The sequence below is a fragment of the Prionailurus viverrinus genome, chromosome C1 (genome assembly GCF_022837055.1).
Source record: "Prionailurus viverrinus isolate Anna chromosome C1, UM_Priviv_1.0, whole genome shotgun sequence".
Taxonomy (NCBI): Eukaryota; Metazoa; Chordata; class Mammalia; order Carnivora; family Felidae; genus Prionailurus; species Prionailurus viverrinus.
In genome coordinates this window covers 95,302,383-95,328,464 of record NC_062568.1, presented here as the reverse complement: position 1 = coordinate 95,328,464, position 26,082 = coordinate 95,302,383, and the positions used below count along the sequence as shown (strand labels likewise).

Sequence of the window (26,082 nt, the reverse complement as noted above, 5' to 3'; positions counted from 1 at the left end):
CTGTCTCTCTCTGTCTCAAAGATAAATAAACATTAAAAAAAATTGAAAAAACAGAAAAAAATGGAATTCTTCAAAAATTTCGCTTATCCCATTACGAATCATTGAAATTCATGATATCGCATTTCTTAAATGAACTTGATCATGATTTTTTTTTTAAATCAGGTTATCTGGCAGGTCTAATATTCTAAGGGAAAAATCTTAAACTGCATTTTAAAATAGGTCCTATTTCTTAAATAAAAATGAACTGGTATCTGGATCATTATTTGCATCCTTAAGGACCAATTATTTTCATAGCTTTCAAATAGCATAGTACTTCCTCTAAGATGTGGGTCAACTCTATGACATCAAAGTTCAGTAGCAATCACAAATCTCATCCCAAAGAAAATAATGTTAAAGATTGACTGGAATTAATGTGATCAATTTAGAACAACATTTTCATATTTTCTTTAAAAGCATGGGTGAGAATCTCCCAAACTGACCGATTTGTATTTACATATTATCCTGACTTCAATGCGAATCTACTCAACTACATGATACTTTAAAAGGGAAACCTCAGTCCAAGACAGGCTTCACTTGTCAACTTTCCATTCTTTTCCCCTTGGATCCACCATTTTGTTATGCCTTTCAAGTCATGCATGAGAACTTAACTCTGATCTTTCTTATCTTGTCTTGCAGGACAACAGGTCTCCTCACATGTCCATGGTTTACTAAAAATCCACAAAAATAATTCTTATCCGGGGTGCCTGAGTGGTTCAGTTGGTTAGGTGTCCGACTCTTAATTTCTGCTCTGGTTGAGATCTCAGGGTTATGAGACTGAGCCCTGGGTCGGGCTCCCAGATGAACACAGAGCCTGCTTGGATTCTCTCTCTGCCCTCTCCTCCTCTCTGTCTCTGTCTCTCTGTCAAATAAATAAATACATTCTACAATACTTCTCATCCATACTATTATACAGCTTTTCCTTTAATACCCACAATTGTAATGGGTTAGCATTTCATTATTTTATTAGAAGGACAGTCACGTCAGGACTTCATCCAACTCAGTCCCCCACACTAGGACATATCCATCCTATGTGCACCTGCTAGAGTTACCTTAAACTCCATTTGAGATGCACAAGAATCCAAAGTAACTCCCAATTTACAGTCCCATCAAATAGATAGCCACGGGGCGCCTGGGTGGCTCAGTTGGTTAAGCATCCAACTCTTGATTTCCACTAGGGTCATGATCTCACAATTCGTGAGATCAAGCCCTGCGTCGGGCTCTGTGCTGACAGCTGAAGCCTTCTTGGGATTCCTTCTCTCCCTCTCTCTCTCTGTTCCTCCCCTCTTCTCTCTCCCTCTCAAAAATAAATAAATAAACACTAAAAAAAACCCACAAATATAATGCCACCAGATCAACAGAGCCAGACTCCTTCTATCCTAGCATATCGCTCATTCTTTTTATCTTTTAAATTCTCTGATATAACAAGCTAACTTTCCTGAACAAACATGTCAAATCATTCCCAAGTATCTTTCCAATATTTTTTTTTGTTTTGTAAAGTCTTTTTTTTATTTTCTATGAATAGATACACATCAGTGGCAAACTCTAAATCAAGAAACAATGATTTCAAGAAAACAAACCCCCTATTTTCTCCCTTTAAAAACAGATGCATTTAGGGGTGCCTGGGTGGCTCAGATGTTAAGTGTCTGACTTTGGCTGAGGTCATGATCTCAAAGTTTGTGAGTTCGAGTCACACATGGGGTGTGCTTGAGTCCTGCTCCAGGTGAGCGTGAGCCCCACATAATGTGAGCACAAGCTCCTCTTTGGGTGAGCCCCACTTCCCTCTCAATCTCTCTCTCTCTCTCCCTCTCCCTCTACCTTTCCCTCTCCCTGCTCCCCTCTGTCTCCATCCTGGGATTCTCTCTCTCTCTGTCTCTGTCTCCATCCTGGGATTCTGTCTCTCAAAGAAAAAAAAATTAATTAATTAATTAAAAGAGATGCATTTAATAAGCCTTATCTGCATGTTACTATGCTATATGCATTGCAATTTTGTTCCAAGTATTTCCTGACTTATCACCTTCTGCTTTTGGATTTTATAGGCTCAGCAGTTATTAAATTTTACTCCAACCAATGATCTAGAATGACTAACACATAGCAGATTCTAACAACAAACTTACTATTCTTTCCAAATTCAAGTGCCTGGGTTTTGTTTTTGTTTTTGTTTTTTTCAGTAAATATTTTCCACATTTTATTCACTAGATTTTTGAAGGTCTTGACCTTTGGGAGTAATTCATGCTCCTAGGAAAACTGTATGATTAAAACTAGATGAGCTCCTGAGATAATTCAGCTTAGGTTTTGGAAATAAGACCCTTAACCGAAATCTCAAAAGTTTACAATGTTCTAGAAAAATGTTAAAACAAATATAAATCACTGATCATTCAAGAGGCACTCTCAAAATGCCTTGTCTCAATTTCTCAAATGTACTAGGAACAAAAATGTCAACAAAAAAGAACGTTGTTTATGAATGCATGATTCCACCTAGTGTTTGATGGAAATAAACGATCACATACCCTTAAATTCTAAAGTTAAGACAATTTGATTTTTATTAGTCAACTCACATTTTGAACTGCCATGTCTAAGTTATCATTAGGGAAGTTAAGAAGGTCATGAAAAATATAGAAATGTTGAAAAGGTATAGTTTCTCACTCTCTTAACATTTTCATTGTTCCTATTGTCAAGACTATCACACATGCATACACTGTATACCCTCAAAGCCTTATTGCCATTTTTCTTTTAATGGTTACATGTTTTATACAGAAATGAAGACACAGCTTAGTGTTTGCTGTTTACTTATACATTTAACATTTCCGCTGTTCTTTTGTTCCTAAGATCTGATTTCCTCTGGTATTGTATTTCTTCAGACTGAAGAACATTTCTTACAGCATGGGACAGGTTGAGACAAATTCCCTTATTTTATCTTATTTTATTTTATCTGAAATTATCTTCATTTCACCTTGATTCTCCATGGTTTCTGACAAGAAGTTTGCAGGCATTCTAACTGTTGTCCTTTTGTATCTAACATGTTGTGGTGTTTCTCTGGTAGCTTCAACATTTTCTCTTTCTTTTTATTTTCAACAGTTTGACTAATATGTGCCCAGGGGAGGTTCTCATAGAATTTACTGGGTTTTTTTTTTTGGGGGGGGGGTGTGGTCGCTGAACACCTTGAATATGTACATTTATGTCTTCCAATAATTTTAGAATATCTGGATATCATTTCTTCAAAGAGTTTTCCTGTTTTCTTCTCTCCTCTCCTTTTAAAATTCCAGTTACCGTCATGTAAGACTTTCTGTAATTTTCCTGCTGGTCCCTAGGCTCTATTTTTTTTTCTTTTTTTAATCTTCTATTTTTCTTTTCTTTTTCAGATTTAATGATATGTATTGATCTGTATGTCATGGACTGATCTGTCATTTCCATTCTACTTGAATCCCATCTAGTTGTTGTTTAATTTTAGGTATTTTTCAATTCTAGGAATGTCCAATGCTATTTTTTTTATTATTTTTGTATGTGTGTACTTAAAATACAGTACATACACACACACACACACACACACACACACACACACGTATGCTGATATATCCTAGATTTTCATTCCTTTGTATGCATTTATTTTCCTGACTCTCAAGGAACACAGAAAAGCGACTGTAAAGACGTGGCGTGAAAGTTCAAGCATCTGTAGTTCAGGTCCAGCCACAGTGCTGGCTGGGTTCATTCACGCAACGGGTCACACCTCTTCTCGAACTCAGGGTTTCTCCCTTACTCTGGGAGTCACGGTCATGGTCACCCAGTGGCTCTTACTACTCTTGCTCCTGTCAGAAGAGACTGGGTTTTCCTTTCAGAGAATCAGCTCCCTACATATCCACCTCTGTCTCAAACATACCTGCTTGTAAGAGACAACCCTGCAGAAAACAAAATGGAGCACACACACTTTACTATTCACTTTTCTGTGATCTGTCACTTCCTTTCCAAGTTTGCACAGTTTTGTTTAGTCTCCAGAATCCTTGGGTAGTTTCATTTTGCTTTGTTAATGTTTTGTCTGGTTTTTACAGGTGAATTCACATGAAGCTTGTAACAGTCCACTCTTACCTATCTGAGGTGAGAAGTCATGTATTCAACTTTAGTCAAAGTTCTTTTAATTGGACAATGCTCCAAAAATGGAAAATTATTTTCCAGCATGACATTTATCATATTCCTAGGGTAATACTTTCCTTTTTCCTTTTAAGATTGAATCTCTTGATATCAGGCTAATAACGTAATTTCAAAAAAGTGACGGCGGTTTACGCTTAAGGACAACTATAGTTCAAAGAATCCAAAGATCTGATATGCCACTAGACATACGACATTACCTTTCTGGGGACAGGATAGGGCTTTTTGAGAGACATAAACTTGATCAGAAAAAAAAAAAAACAGAAGATGCTGTAAGTTTTCTTAGGGAAAGTTCTTTAGGAAGACATTGAATTTGGATAACATAAACAGAAGACAGAGAAACTAATGAACACGCTTTATTTGTGTGTTCTTAAATGAATAGCCAAGTTTAGCTATGTTCCCTGGCTCATTCTAGTTTACTTCTGGGATGTAGAATGTAATTAGTAGGATAATTTTTAATAAAGATTTAAATACCGAATTTTATATATAATTATCTTCATTCTCCTGTTCATATCAGAACACATTAGAATCAAGATACTGAGCACATTATTTAATATTTATTTATTTTGAGATGGAGTGTGATCAAATGAGGGAGAGAAAGAACCCCAAGAAGGCTCTGCACTGACAGGCTCAATCCCAGAAACTGTGAGATAATGACCTGAGCAGAAATCAAGAATCAGACACTTAACTTAATAAGCCACCAGGTGCCATCCTGACCAAAATCTTTTAACATTCATCTTCACTATCAGCATTTATTTTCCCCCTCACAAGGAAACTGAAGGACCAAGCTATGGTTCTTTTATTAAGCTTTAAATATGTAATTCTTTATGTCCCTTTCTCTTTCTCAAACTATAATTTATCTTCTAATATAAAACAGTATCAAATATGTTTTAAATATTTTATTTTTTTAATGTTTATTCATTTTTGAGAGAGAGAGAGACAGAGCATGAGTCCAGGAGAGGCAGAGAAAGAGGGAGACACAGAATCTGAGGCAGGCTCCATGCTCTGAGCTGTCAGCACAAAGCCTGATGCGGGGCTCAAACCCATGAACTGTGAGATCATGACCTGAGCTGAGGTTGGAGGTTTAACCAACTAAACCACCCAGGCACCTCTCAAATATATTTTAAAGACTAAACTACCTATTAATATACTACTCTGAACCAGTAATTATTTTTACTTTTTTTTTTTTTTAGTAGGCTCCACATCCAGTGTGGAGCTCAATGTGGGGCTTGAACTCATGACCTGATCAAGACCTGAGCTGTTATCAAGTCGGACGCTTAACCAACTTAGCCACCCAGGCACCCCTCCATTTTGCCACCTTCATCCCCAGTTATATTTCATATTTGTAGCAGAGGTAAAACCTCTAACCATTCTATATGATCATTGCTAACACATACTTCAGACACAAGACACATACATTCTGTTTACCCACTATATATATATATATATATATATATATACACACACACATACACACACACACACATACATATATATAGTGGATATATATATGGATATATATATACATATAATTCAAGTATTTCAAGTATCTGTAGTGTATATATATAAAGTACTTATAAATTTTTAAATTTACAATATATACATACATATATACATGTACTATATATATATATATATATATATATGTAAAACTTGTCAAAATTTTCTCTATTTTGAAAGTCCTTGAAGTGCCTGATTCTACATGCTGTGTTAAAGGTAATCCATTTTTTAAAAATACTTATTTATTTTGAGAGAGATAACATGTGCATGTGCGCAGAGAGAGAGGAAGAGAGAGAATACCAAGCAGGTTCTGTGCTGACAGTGCAGAGACTGACTTGGGGCCCAAACTCATGAAACATGAGATCATGACCTGAGCTAATCAAGGGTCAGACGCTTAACAGACCGAGCCACCCAGGTGCCCCTCAACTTTGTTTTAAAACTTTTTGTCATTTATAATAATTTTTAAAAATATTTCATTTAAAATATAAGAAATGCTCTGACAAAAATTAAATAATATAAAATGTCTCTCAAACTCCAGTTCTCTCAGGGGAGTATTCCTCTAAAGAGGACAACCCTGGTCACTTCTCAACACATATAATATAATATAATATAATATAATATAATATAATATAATATAATATAATAAACAGTGCAGTATTATATAGTATAGTATAAATTAATATAATAGTATAATTGTAATTATGTATGATTTTATATTGAATAAACATTTTATAGTATATAATAATTTATAATATATAATCATAATATTACACTAAATCAATAATGTATGCAATATATTGTAATTACAATATATTTTATATAGTATATAATTATGTTACATTATATAATATAAAATACATATTATATAATATAATGAAATGTAATATATGATATATAAATATATGCATACACATAACTATAATTAAATATATATTTAATAATATAAATAATATAAATGTGTAGAATAAATATTTAATATATAATATATCTTAGAGCTATATGTATATAATATATGTAATAGGTGTTTTATTTAATATTGAGAGCATACTGATTAATCCTATGGCCTTTTATTACTGGATGGCATTGCATATCTGCACATGTAGAAGAATCATATTAATTTTAATGGCTTCTCAATATTTTATATTTATGCACCCTAAATTTTTACTGGTCTAATGATAACTTATTTAAGTTGTTTCTAGTGTTTTATTTTGCTTTTTAAATTATAAACAGTGTTCCAATGAATTTTCTTTTCATATATCTTTAGGCATATGTGGAATATATTTACAGGACGAAATCTACATTTGGAGCTGCTAGATATCTAATACTGTTATTTCTTTTGGACATATTCTTAGTCCAGTAAAAATGTGTGTGTGTGTGTGTGTGTGTGTGTGTGTGTGTGTGTGATTTTTTTTAATTTAACTTTTTTGTGGTCCAAAATCATGCTGTGTATAATTCCCATTCTGGTACACTTATTGAAACTGTTTCATGGCCCATTGTGTGCACTTGTATATATTCCATGTATTCTGTAATTGCCGGGTATAGTGTTTTGTAAATGACAATGACATCATGTTGGTTGATTGTGTTGACCATATATTTTATATTGTTTCTGATGTTCTATCTACTTGTCCTATCTTGTACTGTAAGACAAGTGTTGAAATTACCAGCTAAAATTGTCAATTTGTGTTTCCCATAAGGTGGTAAAGTATATATTTGCTTTCAATCTTTTTCTGGCTCTGGGGAATTATTACTTTATGTTCCTTAGAGATTACAGTTTATGCTGTGGTTGACTAATAGTATCATAAAAGATTGAGTTTCTTTTCACATTTTCATTTCCTTTGTTGTTTTTAAGGACCAGAACAAGGAGAGAGCTCCTGAATGCACCATTTAAAGTTATTTCTGACAAGAAAAATCTTGCCATAATGCAGACAACCATTTCCATCAGTGAGTTCTTTTCATGTCATTTAATAAGACAAAGTAAATCACTAGAATACTAAACTTTCATAATTGGGATCTTTTTTTTTTTCTTAACATTAGGGGTTGTGTAGGATGGCTCACATCTTAAAATAACATTCTTATAGGGGCGCCTGGGTGGCGCAGTCGGTTAAGCGTCCGACTTCAGCCAGGTCACGATCTCGCGGTCCGTGAGTTCGAGCCCCGCGTCGGGCTCTGGGCTGATGGCTCAGAGCCTGGAGCCTGTTTCTGATTCTGTGTCTCCCTCTCTCTGCCCCTCCCCCGTTCATGCTCTGTCTCTCTCTGTCCCAAAAATAAATAAACGTTGAAAAAAAAAAAAAATTTAAAAAATAACATTCTTATACTTTTATTTTTAAAGTTTCTACTTAGACCACTGATAGAATGTGCCTTGTTATCCTTGTAGGATAATCCTGTATGGTCAGAGTAAGCATAAGAGATATGCCAAACCCTGGTTGCAATGAAATAAGAGATTTTAGTGATTATCATCTACATTGTTATTCTACTCCAATGACTTCTTAGCAGGAACTGTCTACACTGTTCAGTACATCGGGTTATGCATGACCTAAATTTATAGTTAAAAAATCTGCAACCCTGGAGCCTCCGTGGCTCTTACACCAAAATTTATTCTTAAATTTAATGTTAGGAGCAGCTTGAGAAAATAATTGCCAGAAAAATTGCTATTTTGTGGGAAAATGGGTAAAAAAGATATGGTCATTACATTTACCTCATTATTGCTAAATAACTCAAAACTGTTTAAACATAAGTTAAGGGAAACATAGTGAATTCTTATTAGAACTAGGAAACAAACAATAGTTATTCTTTCTGATACAAATCTGCTGGCATATTTTATTCTTCTAGCTTATTTGATTCTTTTTACCTTTTCACATTTGTCAGTAACATCTAAGTTATAGCTTTTTGTTATTAAAAATATAAACCAATCAATTAAAGCATGTGATTCCATATACATATATTCTGTTTCTTCTTACATTGAGAACTTCCTTATAGTCTAGAGGAATGCCTTTAAATTAAGGTCCTGGAATGTTCAGATGACCCTTGAATGTCAATGCATCTGAACTGTGCGGGTCCACTTATAATGTCGATTTTTTTTCGACAAATTCCATACAGTACCATGAATGTATTTTCTCTTCCTTATAATTTTCTTAACAACATTTTGTTTTCTCTAGCTTACTTCATTGTAAGAGTACAGTACATAATGCATATAACATGCAATATATGTGTTAATTGATAAGGCTTCCGGTCAACAGTAGGCTCTTAGTAATTAAGTTTGGGGGAGGTCAAAAGTTACAGGTGGATTTCTGACTGCACGTGGGGTTGGCACCCCTAACCTCTGCACTGTTGTTCAAGGGTCTTGTGTAACTTCAACACTCAGCTTTCAGGTCATCTTCTGCAGGAAACTGCCCCATCACCTCAGAGAGGGCCCCCTGCAAGGTGAAGACCACATTGGAACCCTTCTGTTTCAGGTGTTCCAAGAGGTGGGAATCCCTACCTTTAGCTCTATTTTCTGTGAGGTCCTGGAATATCGAAATTGTGCCTTTTATATCCCTAGTGAGTTGCATGTTCATAACATATAGTTAGAACCTCTACAACATTTTATAACTCATCTAGGTGAACCAAGGGGAGCACTTTAAATAGGGATGAAGTCTCCTCCTTTCCCCCAAAAGAAGTAAGTAAATTTCAGATGTCTCATTATTAATATTGGTACTTTCTATGATAAAGAATTGATTTCCGTTTGGTTTTTCTAAGTGTGGAATAAAACATTAAAAACATAACACAGGTAAAGTTTATCTCAAACAGCACTGATTGATGATTTTCTCTTCTTTTCTTTTTTGTAGAAGCCTGACAATATTTCTACTTTCCCTCAAAATCTCTAGGGCTGGCCTCAACTAGAAACTGTCAGCATTTAAATAACTTCTATTTTCACATGCTCACACAGGTTGCAACATCTTCCGTCAGCAGCTTCTCTTTTATTATTCTCAGGGGAAAACACATGCCTGCAGCTCACTTTACAATTATACACGCTATAAGCATTGCACAGTTGGAGCACCTGCCTTCAGAGGGTTCACAGTCCCAGGCAGTCTGCAAGGCCAAGTCAGCATATACTTACCAAGTGACTTATTTTTTTTCTTTTTAATGTTTATTTATTTTTGAGAGAGAGAGAGAGAGAGAGAGAGAGAGAGAGACAGAGTGTGAGTAGAGGAGGGACAGATAAAGAGGGAGACACAGAATTCGAAGCAGGTTCCAGGCTCCGAGCTATTAACACAGAACCTGGCACGGGGCTCGAACTCATGAACCAGGAGATCATGACCTGAGCGAAGTCGGACACTTAACCGAATGAACCAGTCAGGCGCTCCACCAAGTGATTTTTTACTAAAGCCAGTACAGATAGCTTAAAGGCAGTAAGAGTAGAACTAACAGTATGCAAGTTGCTCAGATTCTCCTTACACTGAAATATGCAACACTTTAGAGGAAATGTATGCTTATAGAGAATCAGAACTTTTATTTCTTTGAAAAATCTCTGACTTTAGATAGAAAAGTCATAAATATACTATTTAAATACAAGGCACAAGTGGTCTACAGGAGTGCTTAATTGATATGTGGGTAGGTAATCTTTACAGCAATTGCAAGTTAATTTTCCTTTACAGTATATATGGTAATTGCATATTTCTTTTTCCTTTTCTATGCATACACCTACACTGTTATGGTATTTTACTTGTATGAGAATGTATTTCCTGTCATATTTACATACATACTATATTAATGTAAACATATACCTCAATATACTACAAATTTACCAGTCAAGATGTTCGGGACATTTTAAGGGTGTTTTTATTATTTTTGTTAAACCCAAGCAGTTATCCTATTATGGTTCACTGGATTCTTTCCAGTCTAATACTGAGTAAAGAAATTATATCAGCTTCTTGATACTGACTTTCCTTATGTCAAATTTGAAATGAGACCCATTTGACTTTAGGTGTGCCTAGTACTAAATGTGCTAAGAGGGATTGCTTTTGTTTTCTGTAACAAAAAACAGGAGCATTAAATTTTGTTACAGATAACATGAAAAAGGTAATATGTTTTCAGTCATCTCCACTAATGAAGATGAATGAGGTAAAAAAATGCTCAAAATTCATTTATATGGAAATAGTCATTGCAATAAATAGTTGAGGATGTTAAGGATGTAAATTTTCCGGTTTCAGGGAGTAGCAGTTTTCCTGTAGCAATTAATGTACTAGCAATGACCATCGCACACACTACTGTGAAGTACTGACTTGAACTAGAATTTGACTCTTATTGGCCCTTTCTTCATCTACTTGGAACACCTCGAATATGCTACAACTTCAGGCCTAAGCCTTTCATCCCAAAATATACATGAAGTCAGCAGCAGGTGTGAGTGTGTGTGTCTGTGTGCATTTGTGGCGTGCATGGGTATATACATATGTATCTCTTATATACAGTATATTTGTATATGTTTATCATATATGTCCCAAACATATGTTAATAATAATTAAAATAATTACTTTTATACTTAAAAACTACTTAATGGAATGTCCAGTAAAAACATTACAGTATTTACGAGGAAACATGAGATTTCGATGACGTGTTTGAAAAACGCTGCCTTAAACACCTCCCTTAAACCAATGAGGACTAAGGTCATACTAGAACAGTCAAGGAAATGGTTCAAAATTTCCATTAATGAACTATTAAATGTAAACAATTACATCAAGGAAATTGAAAATTTCCTGGAGGCATGGAACCATTGCTAAACACTGAAGAGTTTATTATCAATTTTAAAGCAATACTAGTAATAACAAAAATGCAGGTGATGGGAAAGGTTGTGACTTTGTATTTGTACTTGGAGAATTACCTAAAACATTACATTTTTCAATAATATAGGTAATAAAATATAGAAAAAGTAATTTCTCCAAATACCTAGATTGTGATGAGTAAAACATTGAATATTTTAAAGGTTAATGCCCCTGGAAGGATGGGTGTAGTGATGTTAGTTTAGCCTGAATAGATTGAAAAGATATTAGCAATATCAAAGAAGGAATCTATGTTATGTTAAATGTTCTCATCACACACAAAAGATGAATAGGGCAGTGGGAAACTTTTGGACTTGATGGATACATTTATGGTATTGAATGTGATGATTGTTTCACAGGTATACACTTCTCTTCAGCTCAAGTTTTACACAAAATATGTACACTTTTTTTGTTTGTACTCAATGCAAAGTGCAGCCATCTGTATGTATCAATCTTTATTTGTTCTCAATAAAGTGGCTTAAAAAATTGGGAGTCTAACATGAGATTGAGGAATACACTTGTATATTAAGTGTAGAAATACATTGATAAATCATATTTGTATAACTTAATGTATGTGAATGAGTTGAAGACAATTTTTATTACTTGACTGTGATCAAGTTTTATATCTCAGTTAAATACTTGACATACTTATCTCTTAAATATATTTTTTACCAAATCATTTCCAGATTATAGTAGCCTCTAAACTTAGCTCTCTGGCTCTAAACTCAATTACTTATAGTCTAACACAAACTCTTTGACCAGACCCAACCTTTCATGCATGACTACGCTTCACATCATGCCATCCTCAAAACTCTTTGCTGTATCTGATCGTCCACACAAACCACTGTCAGCCTTTCATTAATTTCTTAATGCAACCAGATACTCATTAAATTTACATTTTGCCTTGGGCTAAAATGAGTTTTACATAGAAGAAGGAGGAAGAGGAGGGAAAGAGACATAGAGGAAGGGAGGGTTTAGGTGAGAGGGAGGGAGGGAAATGTTAGCATATTCTGTATTCCATATGCTCTGGAAATGACTGGAAGTCAGTGGTGAAAGACAGCAATGTGAATAAATAAAATCTTAAATGATTTGAGATAAAATAGAAGAAAGTTAGACTCCTGAGAAGCAAGCAATTCACTTAGCCTGTAGAAATTCGGGGCGGGGGGGAAATTATCAGAGAAGCGGAATATGTTAGCATTTTGCATTTTAGTATTTGACAAAGACATATAATGAAAAGAAAACAATGAGGGGATACACCAAAGAGAATGATCCAAAGGCTCAAACATTATGCGGGAGAGGACACTCAGAGGATGTAATCACTCTCGAGATTACAGAGTTTTGGCTCACGTAGAGAAAAAAACCTGTGCTTCTGCTCTGCAGTGGAGTGGCAGGAGCCACAGGATGTGTCACCTTAGCTGCATCTTGTGTGTCATAGCAATGACATTTTATCACCTGTGGGAGCTGTTAAGAATCTGCATTTTTAACACATACCTCTGTGGATGCTGGATGGATTAGAGTGGCCAGCGAGTGAAGAGGGATATTTATGTGAAAGATGATGATCTGAATTAAAGTGTGTTACTGTAGGAAAGGACAAGTGGGAATCAAATCAAGCGGTTACTATGCCATGATGGCTAATTTTATGTGTCAGCGTGGCTAGGTTACGGTGTCTGACTGCTTGGTCAAACCCGTCTTGTAAAAGCAGTTTGTAGATGTGATTGACATTTACAATCAGTTGATTTTTAGAAGAGAATAATGTGAGTGGTCCTTATCCAATCAGTTGAAGGCTTTAACAGCAAAAAACAGGTTTCCTAAAGAAGGCCTTCTGCCTCAAGACTTCTGCTCAAGATTATAAAATGAACTCTCATCTGAGTTTTCAGCTTGCCAGACTGCCCCACGATTGCATGAGCTGATTCCTTAAAATCTTCCCTTTACAGAGAATCCACATCCACATCCATGTATACATATAGTACACATATGTTTGGTATACATGTTTTGGGACATTTCATTTTGTTTTATAACCGCTATAGTAGTCTACTCACAACCTGCTCTAAATGTTATTTAGAGCGTACATGTTGTATGTGTCAATAATGTTGTATCGTGTCAGTTTTGTTTCTTTTTCTTCCCCACAAAGTTTACCACCTGCAAAATGCCTTCCCCCATCTCACTGGTACTGAAAAATTTTCCCTTTGATTCTAATTCAGACCCTCTTTATCTACAAATTATATCAACCTCTTACCTCTCTTCTCTACAACCAGGGATTTCTTTCATAGCAAATAAAATTAAAAACTGAGATTTAAGGATGGGAAGTTAATTGTCCTTAGTTTATAAACGCTACAGGCCTCTTTAATTAATTTAATGCAAAACTAATTAAAGTATTATAATGACTCATCTAATAAAATCATATTGCCAAGTTTGCTGATGGCTTCAAATATTGACAAAGCCTGTCATACTCACATGAAATGGACAATTAGCCATTTGTAGAGATGCATCCTTTAATTTATATTGAATCTATGTTTACATGCACACCAAGGATAACCTTGACAAATACGGACTTTATCCCAAAACTTACCCAAAGGATTTTGGGATATGCCATGACAAAGAACTTAGACTTCATTCTCCTCAAAACTAGTGAAACAAAAATTCCCAAACAAGTTAAAATTCAAGTGACAAAGATACTTTTAAAAATCATTTTAGGGGTGTCTGGGTGGCTTAGTCAATAAAGCATCCAGCTTTGGCTCAGGTCATGATCTCATGATTTGTGAGTTCGAGCCCCACAGGCATCAGGCTCTCTGCTCTCAGCTCGGAGCCCACTTCAGATCCTCTGTCCCCCTCTTTCTCTCTGCCCCTCTTCTGCTAATTCTCTCTCTCTCTCTCTCTCTCTCTCTCTCTCTCTCCCAAAATAAATAAATAAACCTAAAAAATCTTTTTTAAAAAATAGATTAAAATTTTTTAAAAAATTAACCTCTAAAATACTATATGCAAGATATTATTCAATGTGCTTTATGCTTATATGTTAAACACCAGACTAGCGCTATTGGTGAAGTACCACTACTCTCACCGTTTAATTTTTTTAAATTTAATTTAATTATTTTTTTAATATGAAATTTATTGCCAAATTGATTTCCATACAACACCAGTGCTCATCCCAGCAGGTGTCCTCCTCAATACCCATCACCCACCCTCCCCTCCCTCCCACCCCCACATCAATCCTCAGTTTGTTCTCAGTTTTTAAGAGTCTCTCATGGTTTGGCTCCCTCCCTCTCTAACTTTTTTTTTCCTTCCCCTCCGCCATGGACTCCTGTTAAGTTTCTCAGGATCCACATAAGAGTGAAAACATAGGGTATCTGTCTTTCTCTGTATGACTTATTTCACTTAACATAACACTCTCCAGTTCCCCACCATTTTAAAGATAAGGAGAGTAAGGCATAAGAAATTACGTAATATTCTTAAGGTCAACATTTAGTAAGAAATGGATCCAGGAATTAACCACCTAAAAAACGACTCCCATGAGAGGATCTATGATTTTTATAAATTGTTAGTCCTTTTTATTATTTTCTCAACTATACTGAAAAACAATCCATAACAAGTAGGAAGCATTAAAGAAAATGCCAGCAATTAATACAGCTTCCCTCAGGGTGTCAAACTATTACTTTGGCACAAATTTTTGTACCTCTAAGGCTAGGAGAATGAGACTTATATAAAACTCATGAAAGTTTCAAAGATTTTCTGAAGGACTCTCCAATGAGAAAAACATGAAACTGTCTTGGGTTTTTAGTTTCTGGAAATTTCTGTGTTGGGAATTTGCCTTTGGCCTAATGGACCAGCTCTCTTGTTGACATCATCAGAGTAAAACAGGTAAAACTAGAGCAAGTGCCCATTTTTTGCTGCTCACTCACCACAGCCCTACACTGATTCATGCCTTCTCTGAATCCAACCTGGCATCTCCATATCTAGCATATCCTAGGCAGTTTCTGCTGCCACTTTTTAGGAATATCGTAATGGAATGGATCTAAGACAGATCTATACATGTATACGAAATACACTGTTCTAAAAATTTTTGAATATGAAAAAGATAAAGGCAAACATGATGTTTATCATTAACTGCATTTTAAATTACTAGCTTGTTTCCTTCATAATTATTTAATCAATCATTCAACCATTCGGTGTGGATATCACAGTGAATACAGTGTTATATAGGATTTCTTTGTGAAATACAAGTGTAAAGATGTTTAAGCAGCTTCTAATGTCTGGCAACTTTGTGTATGCTTCTTTCAATATTTTTGGTAAACCTTTGTTTTCCCAAAGTCTTCTTTGTCTGAGTTCCTAAAGCCATGTTAAACATGTAGGGGACTAAAGACCAGAGATAAGGGGTGCCTGGGTGGCTCAGTAGGTTAAGCATCAAACTCTTGATTTTGGCTCAGGTCACAATCTCACAGTTCATGAGTTTGAGCCCCATGTCAGGCTGTACGCTGACAACAAAAAACTGCTTGGAATTCTCTTTCTCTCTCTCTGACCCTCCTCCCTTGCTTATGTGCTCTCTCTCTCTCTCTATCTCTCTCTCTCTCTCTCTCTCTCTCTCTCTCTCTCTCTCTCTCTCAAAATAAACATCCTTTCAAAAAAATTATTGGGAATCCTGGGTGGCTATGTCAGTTGGGCATCCGACTTCAGCTCAGGTCATGATCTCGTGGTGTGGGTTGGAGCCTGGAGTCGGGTTCTGTGCAGACAACTCAGAGCCTGGAGCCTGCTTCGGATTCTGTGTCTCCCTCTCTCTCTCTGCCCCTCGCCTGCTCATGCTCTGTTTCTCTCAAAAATATATAAACGTTAAAATTATTTTTAAATAAAAAATTATTTTATTGTTGATTTTTTCTATGTTGAAAATAGTTTCCTTTTTTTAATATTCCATCAAACAACTAGTTTACATGTTTAAGGAACACATCCACCAAGATACAATGAAAGTTATTTCTGCATGTGAAAAATGTATTTCTTACTCTAAAACAGTCATCTACTGCACAGTTGACTCTGGAAATATTTCAGAGTGGAAAACTATAGAAGAAAGAAAAGAAAACATAAAAGAAAAGAAAAAAGAAGGAAGGAAAGAAGGAAGAGAGGAAGGAAAGAAGGAAGGAAGGAAGGAAGGAAGGAAAGAAAGAAAGAAAGAAAGAAAGAAAGAAAGAAAGAAAGAAAAGAAAAGAAAAAAGAAAGAGAGAGAGGGAGGGAGGGAGGAAGAAAGAAACAACAAAAAAAAAAAAAAGAAAAGAAGAAAATCTGCTAAGGCAATTACTCTACAACCCTTTTCAACCTCTCATGCTCCCCCTTCTTTATTCCAGTCATTCCGAAAATATTTTTAAATTTTTTCAACATTTATTTATTTTTGGGACAGAGAGAGACAGAGCATGAACGGGGTAGGGGCAGAGAGAGAGGGAGACACAGAATCGGAAACAGGCTCCAGGCTCTGAGCCATCAGCCCAGAGCCCGACGCGGGGCTCGAACTCACAGACCGCGAGATCGTGACCTGGCTGAAGTCGGACGCTTAACCGACTGCGCCACCCAGGCGCCCCCCGAAAATATTTTTAAAAATAATTTCATTCTTTTTTAAAAATATAATATTTAAAAATATATTATGTAGCATAATATATATATTATGGATATATAAAAGTATATCATATTCCATGAACAAAGCCAACAAGCATGGTCAAAGGTCCTCACTTTTCTGATGAAAATGAGGTACCAAGAGGAAAAATGACTTGGCCAAGATCACATGGCCAATCACTAGCAGAGGTTCTATCACAGGTATATTCAATTCTAGAATATTTTAGGTGGAGAAGCTTTTCTAACGAACAGAAGCACTATTTAATAGCAATATATTATTCTACAGTCTTCTTGAGATGTGACATATCTTGTACTACCTCCCTATCTCACCAATCAGCCTATAAAAGTATTTCTTAGATTTATAAAATGAAATAAAAATAATAATGTATACCTCACTAAGGGGAATATTTAGATTCCCCAAATTAATTATCATAATGAGATGATGATGCAGACATTTCTGTTTTATAATGAGGAATTTGAGGCCCATAGGCAATAAGAAACACACCTTAGCCCACCCAGCCGTTGTTGAAGCAACAATTCAAAAAAAAAAAAATCTAGAGGATTCTAACTTCCCTTCATGGACTCTCCTAAAATTCAGAGTTAGGGTTGGTCAATTAGAACCATTAAAGGCAAGTAGGATACTATATTGATAAGAGTATCAACAATTCCATCCTGAAAGATTTATTTACCATTTAAACCGCCTCACTCTTAAAATCATAGTTTAAATTACATAATGCAAAACTGATAGCATGCTAAAGTAAAAGACCACACCCACTATCACCAGCAAAGAAATAAAAGTCTTAAAAATGTAATTATCAAGACAGATCTAACATGCATATATTAAACACCACACCTATCACATGAAAACGTAAGTTTATTATAAGGTAAAAATCAAGTCTTATAAACTTCAAAGTTTATAAACTAGATAATAGATAAAGTTTATTACAAAGATGTTTATGAACTCCATATATAGTTTTAAAACTAATTCTACATTTCTGTAAACTTAAAAACAAAGATCAAAATAGCCCATGTGAAAAGAAGAACATACATGAACACTGAAATAATATTCAAATTAAATACTAATAAAAATATTATTATCAAACTTGCTGGATGAAGATAAAGCAAAATTTAGAGAAAATATAGAATCAGTGTTTCTGTATTAGAAAAGAAAAATAAAATACTAGCATTATAATAGAAAGGACTGTATAAATTTAAAATTTGGCCTTTGAGAAGACATATGTGAAGTTTACCAATATCAAAGTTGATCATGAAAAGAAGAAAGTACTTCTAAATAACACAGGAAAAGAAGAAAGTACAAAATACAAAGATTTAAAAAATGCTGTAAAAAGGGATAAAAACATTATGCTAACCAGTGGAAGTTTAGGTGAGATGGATTTTTAGCAATGTATAAATTATTGGGGTGCCTGCGTGGCTCAGTCGGTTGAGCGTCCGACTTTGGCTCAGGTCATGATCTCTCGGTCTGTGAGTTCGAGCCCCACGTCAGGCTCTGTGCTGACAGCTCAGAGCCTGGAGCCTGCTTCGGATTCTGTATCTCCCTCTCTCTCTGCCCCTCCCCCACTCATGCTCTGTCTCTGTCTCAGAAATAAATAAACATTAAAAATTTTTTTGATTAAAAAAAAGAAATGTATAAATTATTGAAACTAATTTTAAAAATGCAAAACTTAATTTTATTACCATAATAGGATGAGTTCTTGAAAATCTCTCCCATACACACATAAATACCACACCAAACCTAGCCACATTCATAGGGTAAGTAGAGCAAGCACATCTTAATAAGACAGAAAGTATAAAAATTGGAATGGAAGAAGCAATAATGTCATTATTAAGAAACAATACGATAATATGGAAAAAGAAGGCATTGGTGAGAATATAGTACCAATGGGAATTCTCAAAGTGTCGCTGGTCTGCATATAAATATTCAAGCAATTTAGAAGTCAGTTTGGCAGCATGTACTGCATTTGAGCGTTCACATGCCATATAACCAAGCAATACCACTTCCTGAGCAATATCCCCTTAAGGTCTTTATACTTTCACCATGAGACATGGACAAAAATATAGTGTTGCTCAAAATGCTTTTATGCATCAGTAATGCTCTTTTTGAGTTGTTGATAATTTCAAAATGTAATATGACAAGAAATCTTCCCCTAAGAAACCAGTGTCAAGTGTAGACTTCTGTCTTAAATTTTTACTCTGAATAATGCATTAAGAATAAATAAACGACGATGGGGCACCTGGGTGGCTAAGTCACTTAAGCATCTGACTTCAGCTCAGGTCATGATCTCGCAGTTTGTGGGTTCGAGGCCCGCGTCAGGCTCTGTGCTGAAATCTCAGAGCCTGGAGCCTGTTTCTGATTCTGTGTCTCCCTCTTTCTGCCCCAACCCCCACTCATGCTTGTCTCTATCTCTCAGAAATAAACATTAAAAAAATTTTAAAGAAAGAATAAATAAACTTGACAATGTTATGTAATGGAAATTCCACAGAACTAGACCTCGGTATTCTTGGATCTCTTCTAGGTTCCATGATTTATAAACTTTTTTTTCTTTTTTAATTAATTAATAAAATAATACCTGTATTATTTTATATATTCTTAAATTGGAATACCAGATGGAAGATGGAAGGTAAATAGAAAACATCAAGTATAACAGGACAGTTTGCAAAAGGAAGTGGCTTCTGTAAACGTTTTCTACGGGGCCATGGCTGACAGTGTTTGGTGAATACCCACGCCTGTGCTTACCAGCTGCTGGCCTTGGACACCCCAGGCTGCATACTGCAAGACGGAGTCCTCTACTTCTGGAGGATTTAACTCCCAAACTTCCCTTGAAAAAAGGTAAATATTTTTACATGAACAAATTGACATTTACACCAATAATTTAGTTGGACAACTGCTAATGAAGACCAGCATCAAAGAACTTACCTTGTGTGTATGTTGTAAATCACATATGAAGCAGTATAGGAATAATGAAAAATCTGAAATTAAAAGAAAAAAAGAGTTATGGACCCTAGGTTGCAATAAAAGCTCTATCCTAAGGTGCAGATATGTTCTTAATAAAATCCGGGAAGTCCAAGAATTGATTTTAGAGAGAAATCAAATGTGAACTGTTCCAGTTCTGAGCCTTACTCCAGAAGCCTCATGACTCCTCTGACTGTCCTTCCAACGCTTTATTCAACCTAGTCCATACTTAGTATAATTGTGATCATATTGCTGTCTTGTTTAAAATACCAAATGATTCCTCATTGCCTATAAAATAAAGTTCAAGCTTCATTGATGTTCAAGGATTTTGGTACTTTGGTTTCTACACACTTTTCCAGCTTTACCATCCACTACTTCCCTTTACCTAGTCTATGCTTCAATCACATTAGACACATTCCTGCTGTATATCCTGAACTTTTTCTTTTTTTTCCCCCCCGCTAGGACATCTTTGGGGAAAACTTATATTGTTACTTTCTTTTCTCAGCACACAATTATAAAAGCTTCTTTTATTCCAGTACTGGATGTACACTGCACAAATATTATAATACTGTCAATTAAAACTCCCTAGAAGTCAAATTGCTATTTCTTCCTTTTGCAATAATAGCTTCAATTAAACATGATTGGCCACATATTTTGGTAAGACAATACTAGCATTGTCTATTTGCATTAAAATCACAATTCTTCCACCATTTATTATAGTATTGTGTTTTATAATGAAGCTTTATTCTCCCATTCCTTTTAAAATAACTATTAAATCTAAGATTGCCTTTGCTGTAGAGTTGCAGAAGCAAAAATAACTTTTCCTGGTTGCTATTTTGGCATTCACACTTTATGCTATAAAATTCCATATTTGACTACAAATTTTAAACCTTGAATTTACTACAAGAGCTGACAAAAAGATAAGAAATGTGACCACCTCTATAAACATTTTTTCCCCATCTCAGAAAGTTCTGTTGCCAAAGCAAACTGCCAAGTGAGCACTTTGTCTTCCAAGCAGACAAATGTGTCAATGACGTTATGGGTAAAAGGAGTTCGTCTCTTCATCCTGCCTGTTAATTAGCCAACACACTCTAGCTGAATTCTAGGTTCACAGGCATCTTGAGAGAAAGAGTTCCTGGGCATTACTGTTTTAGTCAAAGGAGGCCAAAACAACTAAGACAAAACCAGATATAACCACTGAATTTTGCTCTCTTTCTGTAATTCTTATTATAGACTTTGCTGACTCTTCTCAATGCATGAATTGAAAGGTCTCCAAATGATGTCCTCCAAATGATGTACTTTGGAAAGGGGGATATATAAACCCACTTTTTGCTTCATAGTTCTTCACCCAGTACAACATTTTCCCCCATAGTTCATGCGTTGAGGTGGAAGTCCACAATAAAATTAATCTTAACTTGTCTTCAGACTCACAGAAAGCTGAAGTAACCAGTTGCGGGGTTTCACCTCTTTTACAGGTGTCTCACAAAGCCAGTAGTCTGCCGTCTACAGATAACTAGAAACTAACCATTTATTCCTAGTTTAGGGCTTTCCTCTGAGTCCACTTGTCTTTGGAGTGTGTGTGTGTGTGTGTGTGTGTGTGTGTGTGTGTGTATACTTCCAGCAGATCTCAAACACTTCCTGTTTTATAACTTTCCATAATTCAAATAGTATTCTATGCCCACAATAGAATATAATAAGTATAAAGTAGGAAGGATCTTGAACAGGGTTTAGAGGTAGAAGTTTCCTTTCATACATTTGTTTGCATAGTGCTGCAGAGATTTCAAAAGGGGGATTTTTCCAAAGAGAATTTGATTTAGCTTTACTGAACATCTTTATTAAGGTGCACTGGTCTAACACTGTGTTAATCTGCATTTCTCTCTCTTTCTTTCTCTCCCAATCTTTCTCTCTCCTTCTCCCTCCTACTCCGTGGATAGGATGTCTATTATTTTTATCATTTCCTCATTTCCTTTTATCCCAAATTCCTCTTCTACATTAGCTATGTAGGTTTTATTGCAGGATGAGAGGATAAAGATCGAGTCACGAAGGTTAGGAACAGTCTTTTTCCTGTAATGATTGGCTGCTGCATAATGAGAGCCAAAGTGAACGTCTGATGAGATCCTTGGGGAGAAAGATATTTCACAGCCCGAAATCACATATTCATCGCATCTCTGCAAATGATGTTCCACTGCCTGTTAGGGAGTGTGAAGGGTTATGGCAAAGGTAGTGGGAGTGGGGCAAACTTAAGAAATACTATGTAACAACTTGATCAAAGCTTACTTCTGGAAACTAGCCTTGGGATGTCCAATTATTAAATCTCATGATGCCAAAGATTTTGGGTGGAACAGAAAGCTTCATAAGATCCTGCAATCTAGTCTCATCCCTATCTTTTCTACGTTACTTTGGAACCTCAAGAAGAGGTTGATTACTAAGTGTTCATTGCTAAGGGTAGTATAATTGGTTCTCCTTATTTGCTGTAGTTTTGTGCTGTAAGTCATCGCAAACTCTGAATTAGCAAATACAGAACCATCGCCTCCTAGAAGAAATACACAGCTAGTTTCCTATGAGTCTCTGGTCACAACATTTCCATCAACCAATCAGTACATAACATTGTTTCATGTGTATTTCTTTTGAAAGACGCTATTTAATATTTAATATTGTTGATTCATTAACTCTGAACTCCTGGCCAGCAGCATTATAACTCATGCCTGAATAAAGTTTATCTAACACATGTGCTTTCTCTGTAGAGCATATCACAGCCTCTTGTACCTAGCCACAACACTAGAGAGCACTTCAGCACTGTGCTTGGGGGGTATTTTAAACAGCAAACACATCAACACAAAATACAACTGTGAAAAGCAGAGCACTAAAAGGACTATGAAAAGGACACTAATTCACCGTATGATAGCTAAAACAAGAAGGCAGAGTGTCATCCTGTTTGATCTCAGCTCGGCAAATATGTATCAGGCAGCCCAAATGTTTTGCAGCTCTGCATGTGTCTGGAAATGCCTAAGAAACACAGAGAGTATTGATCTTGAGATTATAAGTAAATTTTAGAAAACAACTAAATTTGGAAATCTGGAATCCACAAATAATAAAGATCACCAGTATTGGTAATATAGACATAGCATGCTATATTACTGGAAGAAAGAAACAAAAAATAAGCATATTTAAGACTTGCCAGAACTTGGATGCAAGAAAAACACAGAAGTTATCCAGAATGGTGGCATTCATGTTCTGTAAATGAAAGCTAGCTACCTCCATTCATTTATCAAACATCTTTTAAGCAACTTCTTTGACGCAAGCCCTGCACTTAGTACCATTAAAAAAAAAAAAAAACTGTGGGTCACCTGGGTGGCTCAATCAGTTCAGTTTCTGACTCCTGATTTCAGCTCAGGTCATGATCTCATAGTTCGTGGGGTCGAGGTACTCGTTGGGCTCTGCGCTTATCACACAGAACCTGCTTGGGATCCTCTCTTTTCCTGTCTCTGTTCCCCTCCCTTGCTCTCTCTCACTCTCAAAAATAAATAAACACTTAAATAAGCTTGCAATAGTAAAGATTATTTTAAAAATAGGGTAAAATACAAAAGAATATCAATTGATCATTTTTATTTTACTCTATTTTATCTGTCAATTTATAAACATTTATTGAATACTATGTGCAAGCTCGTAAGTTCAGTTCCTTGCCAAATGCCAAGGCCATAATAAATGTAATTCCTGTCCCCAAGGAGCTCTTGATCCAGTCAGGGTGACAAGGTTGAGAAGCATTACATTAGTATAGAGCACTCTGTTGCAGGTCATGGTTAAATTAGGAATTGCAGATTATAAACCTATAGGCTTTCCAAGAATCAATTAATCTTATTGCTTTCAAGATTGTAACTGTTAACAAGAACAATTTTTGAATTGAGCATATACTATACACTGGACTCAGCTGAGTGCTTTAAATATATTAACATTTAAGTACACCGTAAGAAATATATACTATCATTCACAATTCTCACGATAAGTGAAGCACTGAAAGTTTAAGTAGGAGACAGAGCCACAATTTGAGCTCATGTCTGTCTGATTATTGTGACTTAATCTCTCTGCACATTCTCTTTCAGGGAGCTGGGACAGGAAGCACGGCTCCAGCTTTGCAAAAGATTCATTTCTGAAAGACCTATTAAGCCATCATGCAAAGATTTATTGACAGGAGTAGGCATGAATTAATTGTGATTACCACAGTGAAGAGAGATTTCATTTTAGAAAGATGATCTAATAGATCAGATTAAAAATGTAAATCCCCTTCTCCTTTAGCTGTTTTTCACATTTTTTTTTCTTGGAATATCAGTTATTACCTAACACATCTATGGGGATTCGTGTCAAGGAGAGTTACGCTTACAGGAAACAAGAACAGGGCACTCCAGTAATTTATGATTAAACCAGAGGTTTATATCTCAGGGTGCCAAAGCTTTTTCTGCACTGCAGTTAAACTGCCGAATTGGTATAAAGAGCATGCATTTTCATGGCCTGGAGAATATTTAAAATAGGATTATGGATTTGCCATGGACTCAAGCAGTTCGTTAACTACAGTGTGAGGAAGCAAGTCTCTGAGTTAATAGCGTTTACAAATAAATGCCAGGGAGAGAAAAAAACAATAAAGGTAAAAGGGCACTTGTTTCTCTTGGAAGTAAGTGGTATGATGACGTCAAGCTTGTTCTAGGATGATGGAATCCCTTTTAAGATGAGTAAGTAGTGGGGCGCCTGGGTGGCGCAGTCGGTTGAGCGTCCGACTTCAGCCAGGTCACGATCTCGCGGTCCGAGAGTTCGAGCCCCGCGTCGGGCTCTGGGCTGATGGCTCGGAGCCTGGAGCCTGTTTCCGATTCTGTGTCTCCCTCTCTCTCTGCCCCTCCCCCGTTCATGCTCTGTCTCTCTCTGTTCCAAAAATAAATAAATGTTGAAAAAAAAAAAGATGAGTAAGTAGTGACTCTGTTGCTGGAAAAATTTTTATTATTCAGTGAAGAACTAAGCTATCAGAATACTCAAATATAGTAAAAACAATTCATATAATTTTAAGCTGCAGCTCTACAGAAATTTTCCTAAAACATTATATGAAAAAAGCTTTGTGAATGCTGATCAAGTATTGGTTGAAAGGGAAAGTAAACATCGGAGGGATTAAGGGTATATTAATATTTTTCAGTATTTTAATCTACTTTCATTTGTTTTCTCACTTAATGTTCATCGTAAACTTTTAGATATTATTCACCAAGATATACAGTTAATAAAACCAAGATTGCAGTCTAAATCTTACTGATTCCAAACAGGCAAGGACTGTTTTAATGTGTTACCACAAACATGAATTATGTAGTATTCTTTAATTACTTCACCATTACAATAAGTGGTAAGCACAGGAACATACTCGAGATGGTGAAACTAAATATAAATGTTGGTGAAAAAGATAAAGTTTAGGTGTTGCTTGACTTCATCTCTATTTATGCCCAAACCTATATAAAACAAATAAAAATAAACTTACTACTACTACTAAAAAAAAAAAAACACTATCTGCCAGAAAACAAATTTAGTCATTCTGTTAGTTTGTAGGCATCACAAAGCCATCGCCACAGAAGATACATAGTAAAAGTAATATTTATATTTCTCTTTGCCCTAATTGGGTCTAGTTGGGTTCCCATTTGGAAAAAAAAATAGGATATTATTCTGGCTATTTTAGTATTCATCATGTATTCATTCTGAACTAAATAGTATAGTCACTCTGAATTGAAATGTGATACTTTCAGCATAGTGTGTAAGTAGAAACCTAATAGGAGATTGTATTAGGTAAACATGTTTCCATATAATACATTAATTTTACTTAAGAAAAAGGATAGTTGATGATTCAAGTCTAAAAAGCAGGTAACACCAAAAATTACCTGGGCATCATTTCTCAATTCCAGGTAGGACTGCTGTGCTCAGAATATAATCCAACTGGGCTAAACATTATCAATAGCCAGCACAAGATGAATATAATGTATTATACAATAGGAGATCTTTGAATAAGTAGAACAGCCAATCTCT

At 35.6% G+C, this 26,082-nt stretch overlaps 1 protein-coding gene across 2 annotated transcripts in view; it reads right to left on the bottom strand.

Annotated features, from left to right (window-relative positions):
• The window catches only part of DPP10 (dipeptidyl peptidase like 10), a 653,109-nt gene that overhangs the window by 146,541 nt on the left and 480,486 nt on the right, over window positions 1-26,082 (bottom strand). For both annotated transcript variants that reach the window (XR_007155206.1, XM_047873649.1), the window contains exons 6-7: window positions 19,999-20,051; window positions 19,819-19,900 (exon numbers count right to left, since the gene is read on the bottom strand). Coding sequence is in view for 1 of the 2 variants with exons in the window: in XM_047873649.1 (XP_047729605.1) it covers window positions 19,819-19,900; window positions 19,999-20,051 (135 nt within the window). In the remaining variant the exon portion in view is untranslated. The remainder of the gene's footprint in view (window positions 1-19,818; window positions 19,901-19,998; window positions 20,052-26,082) is intronic.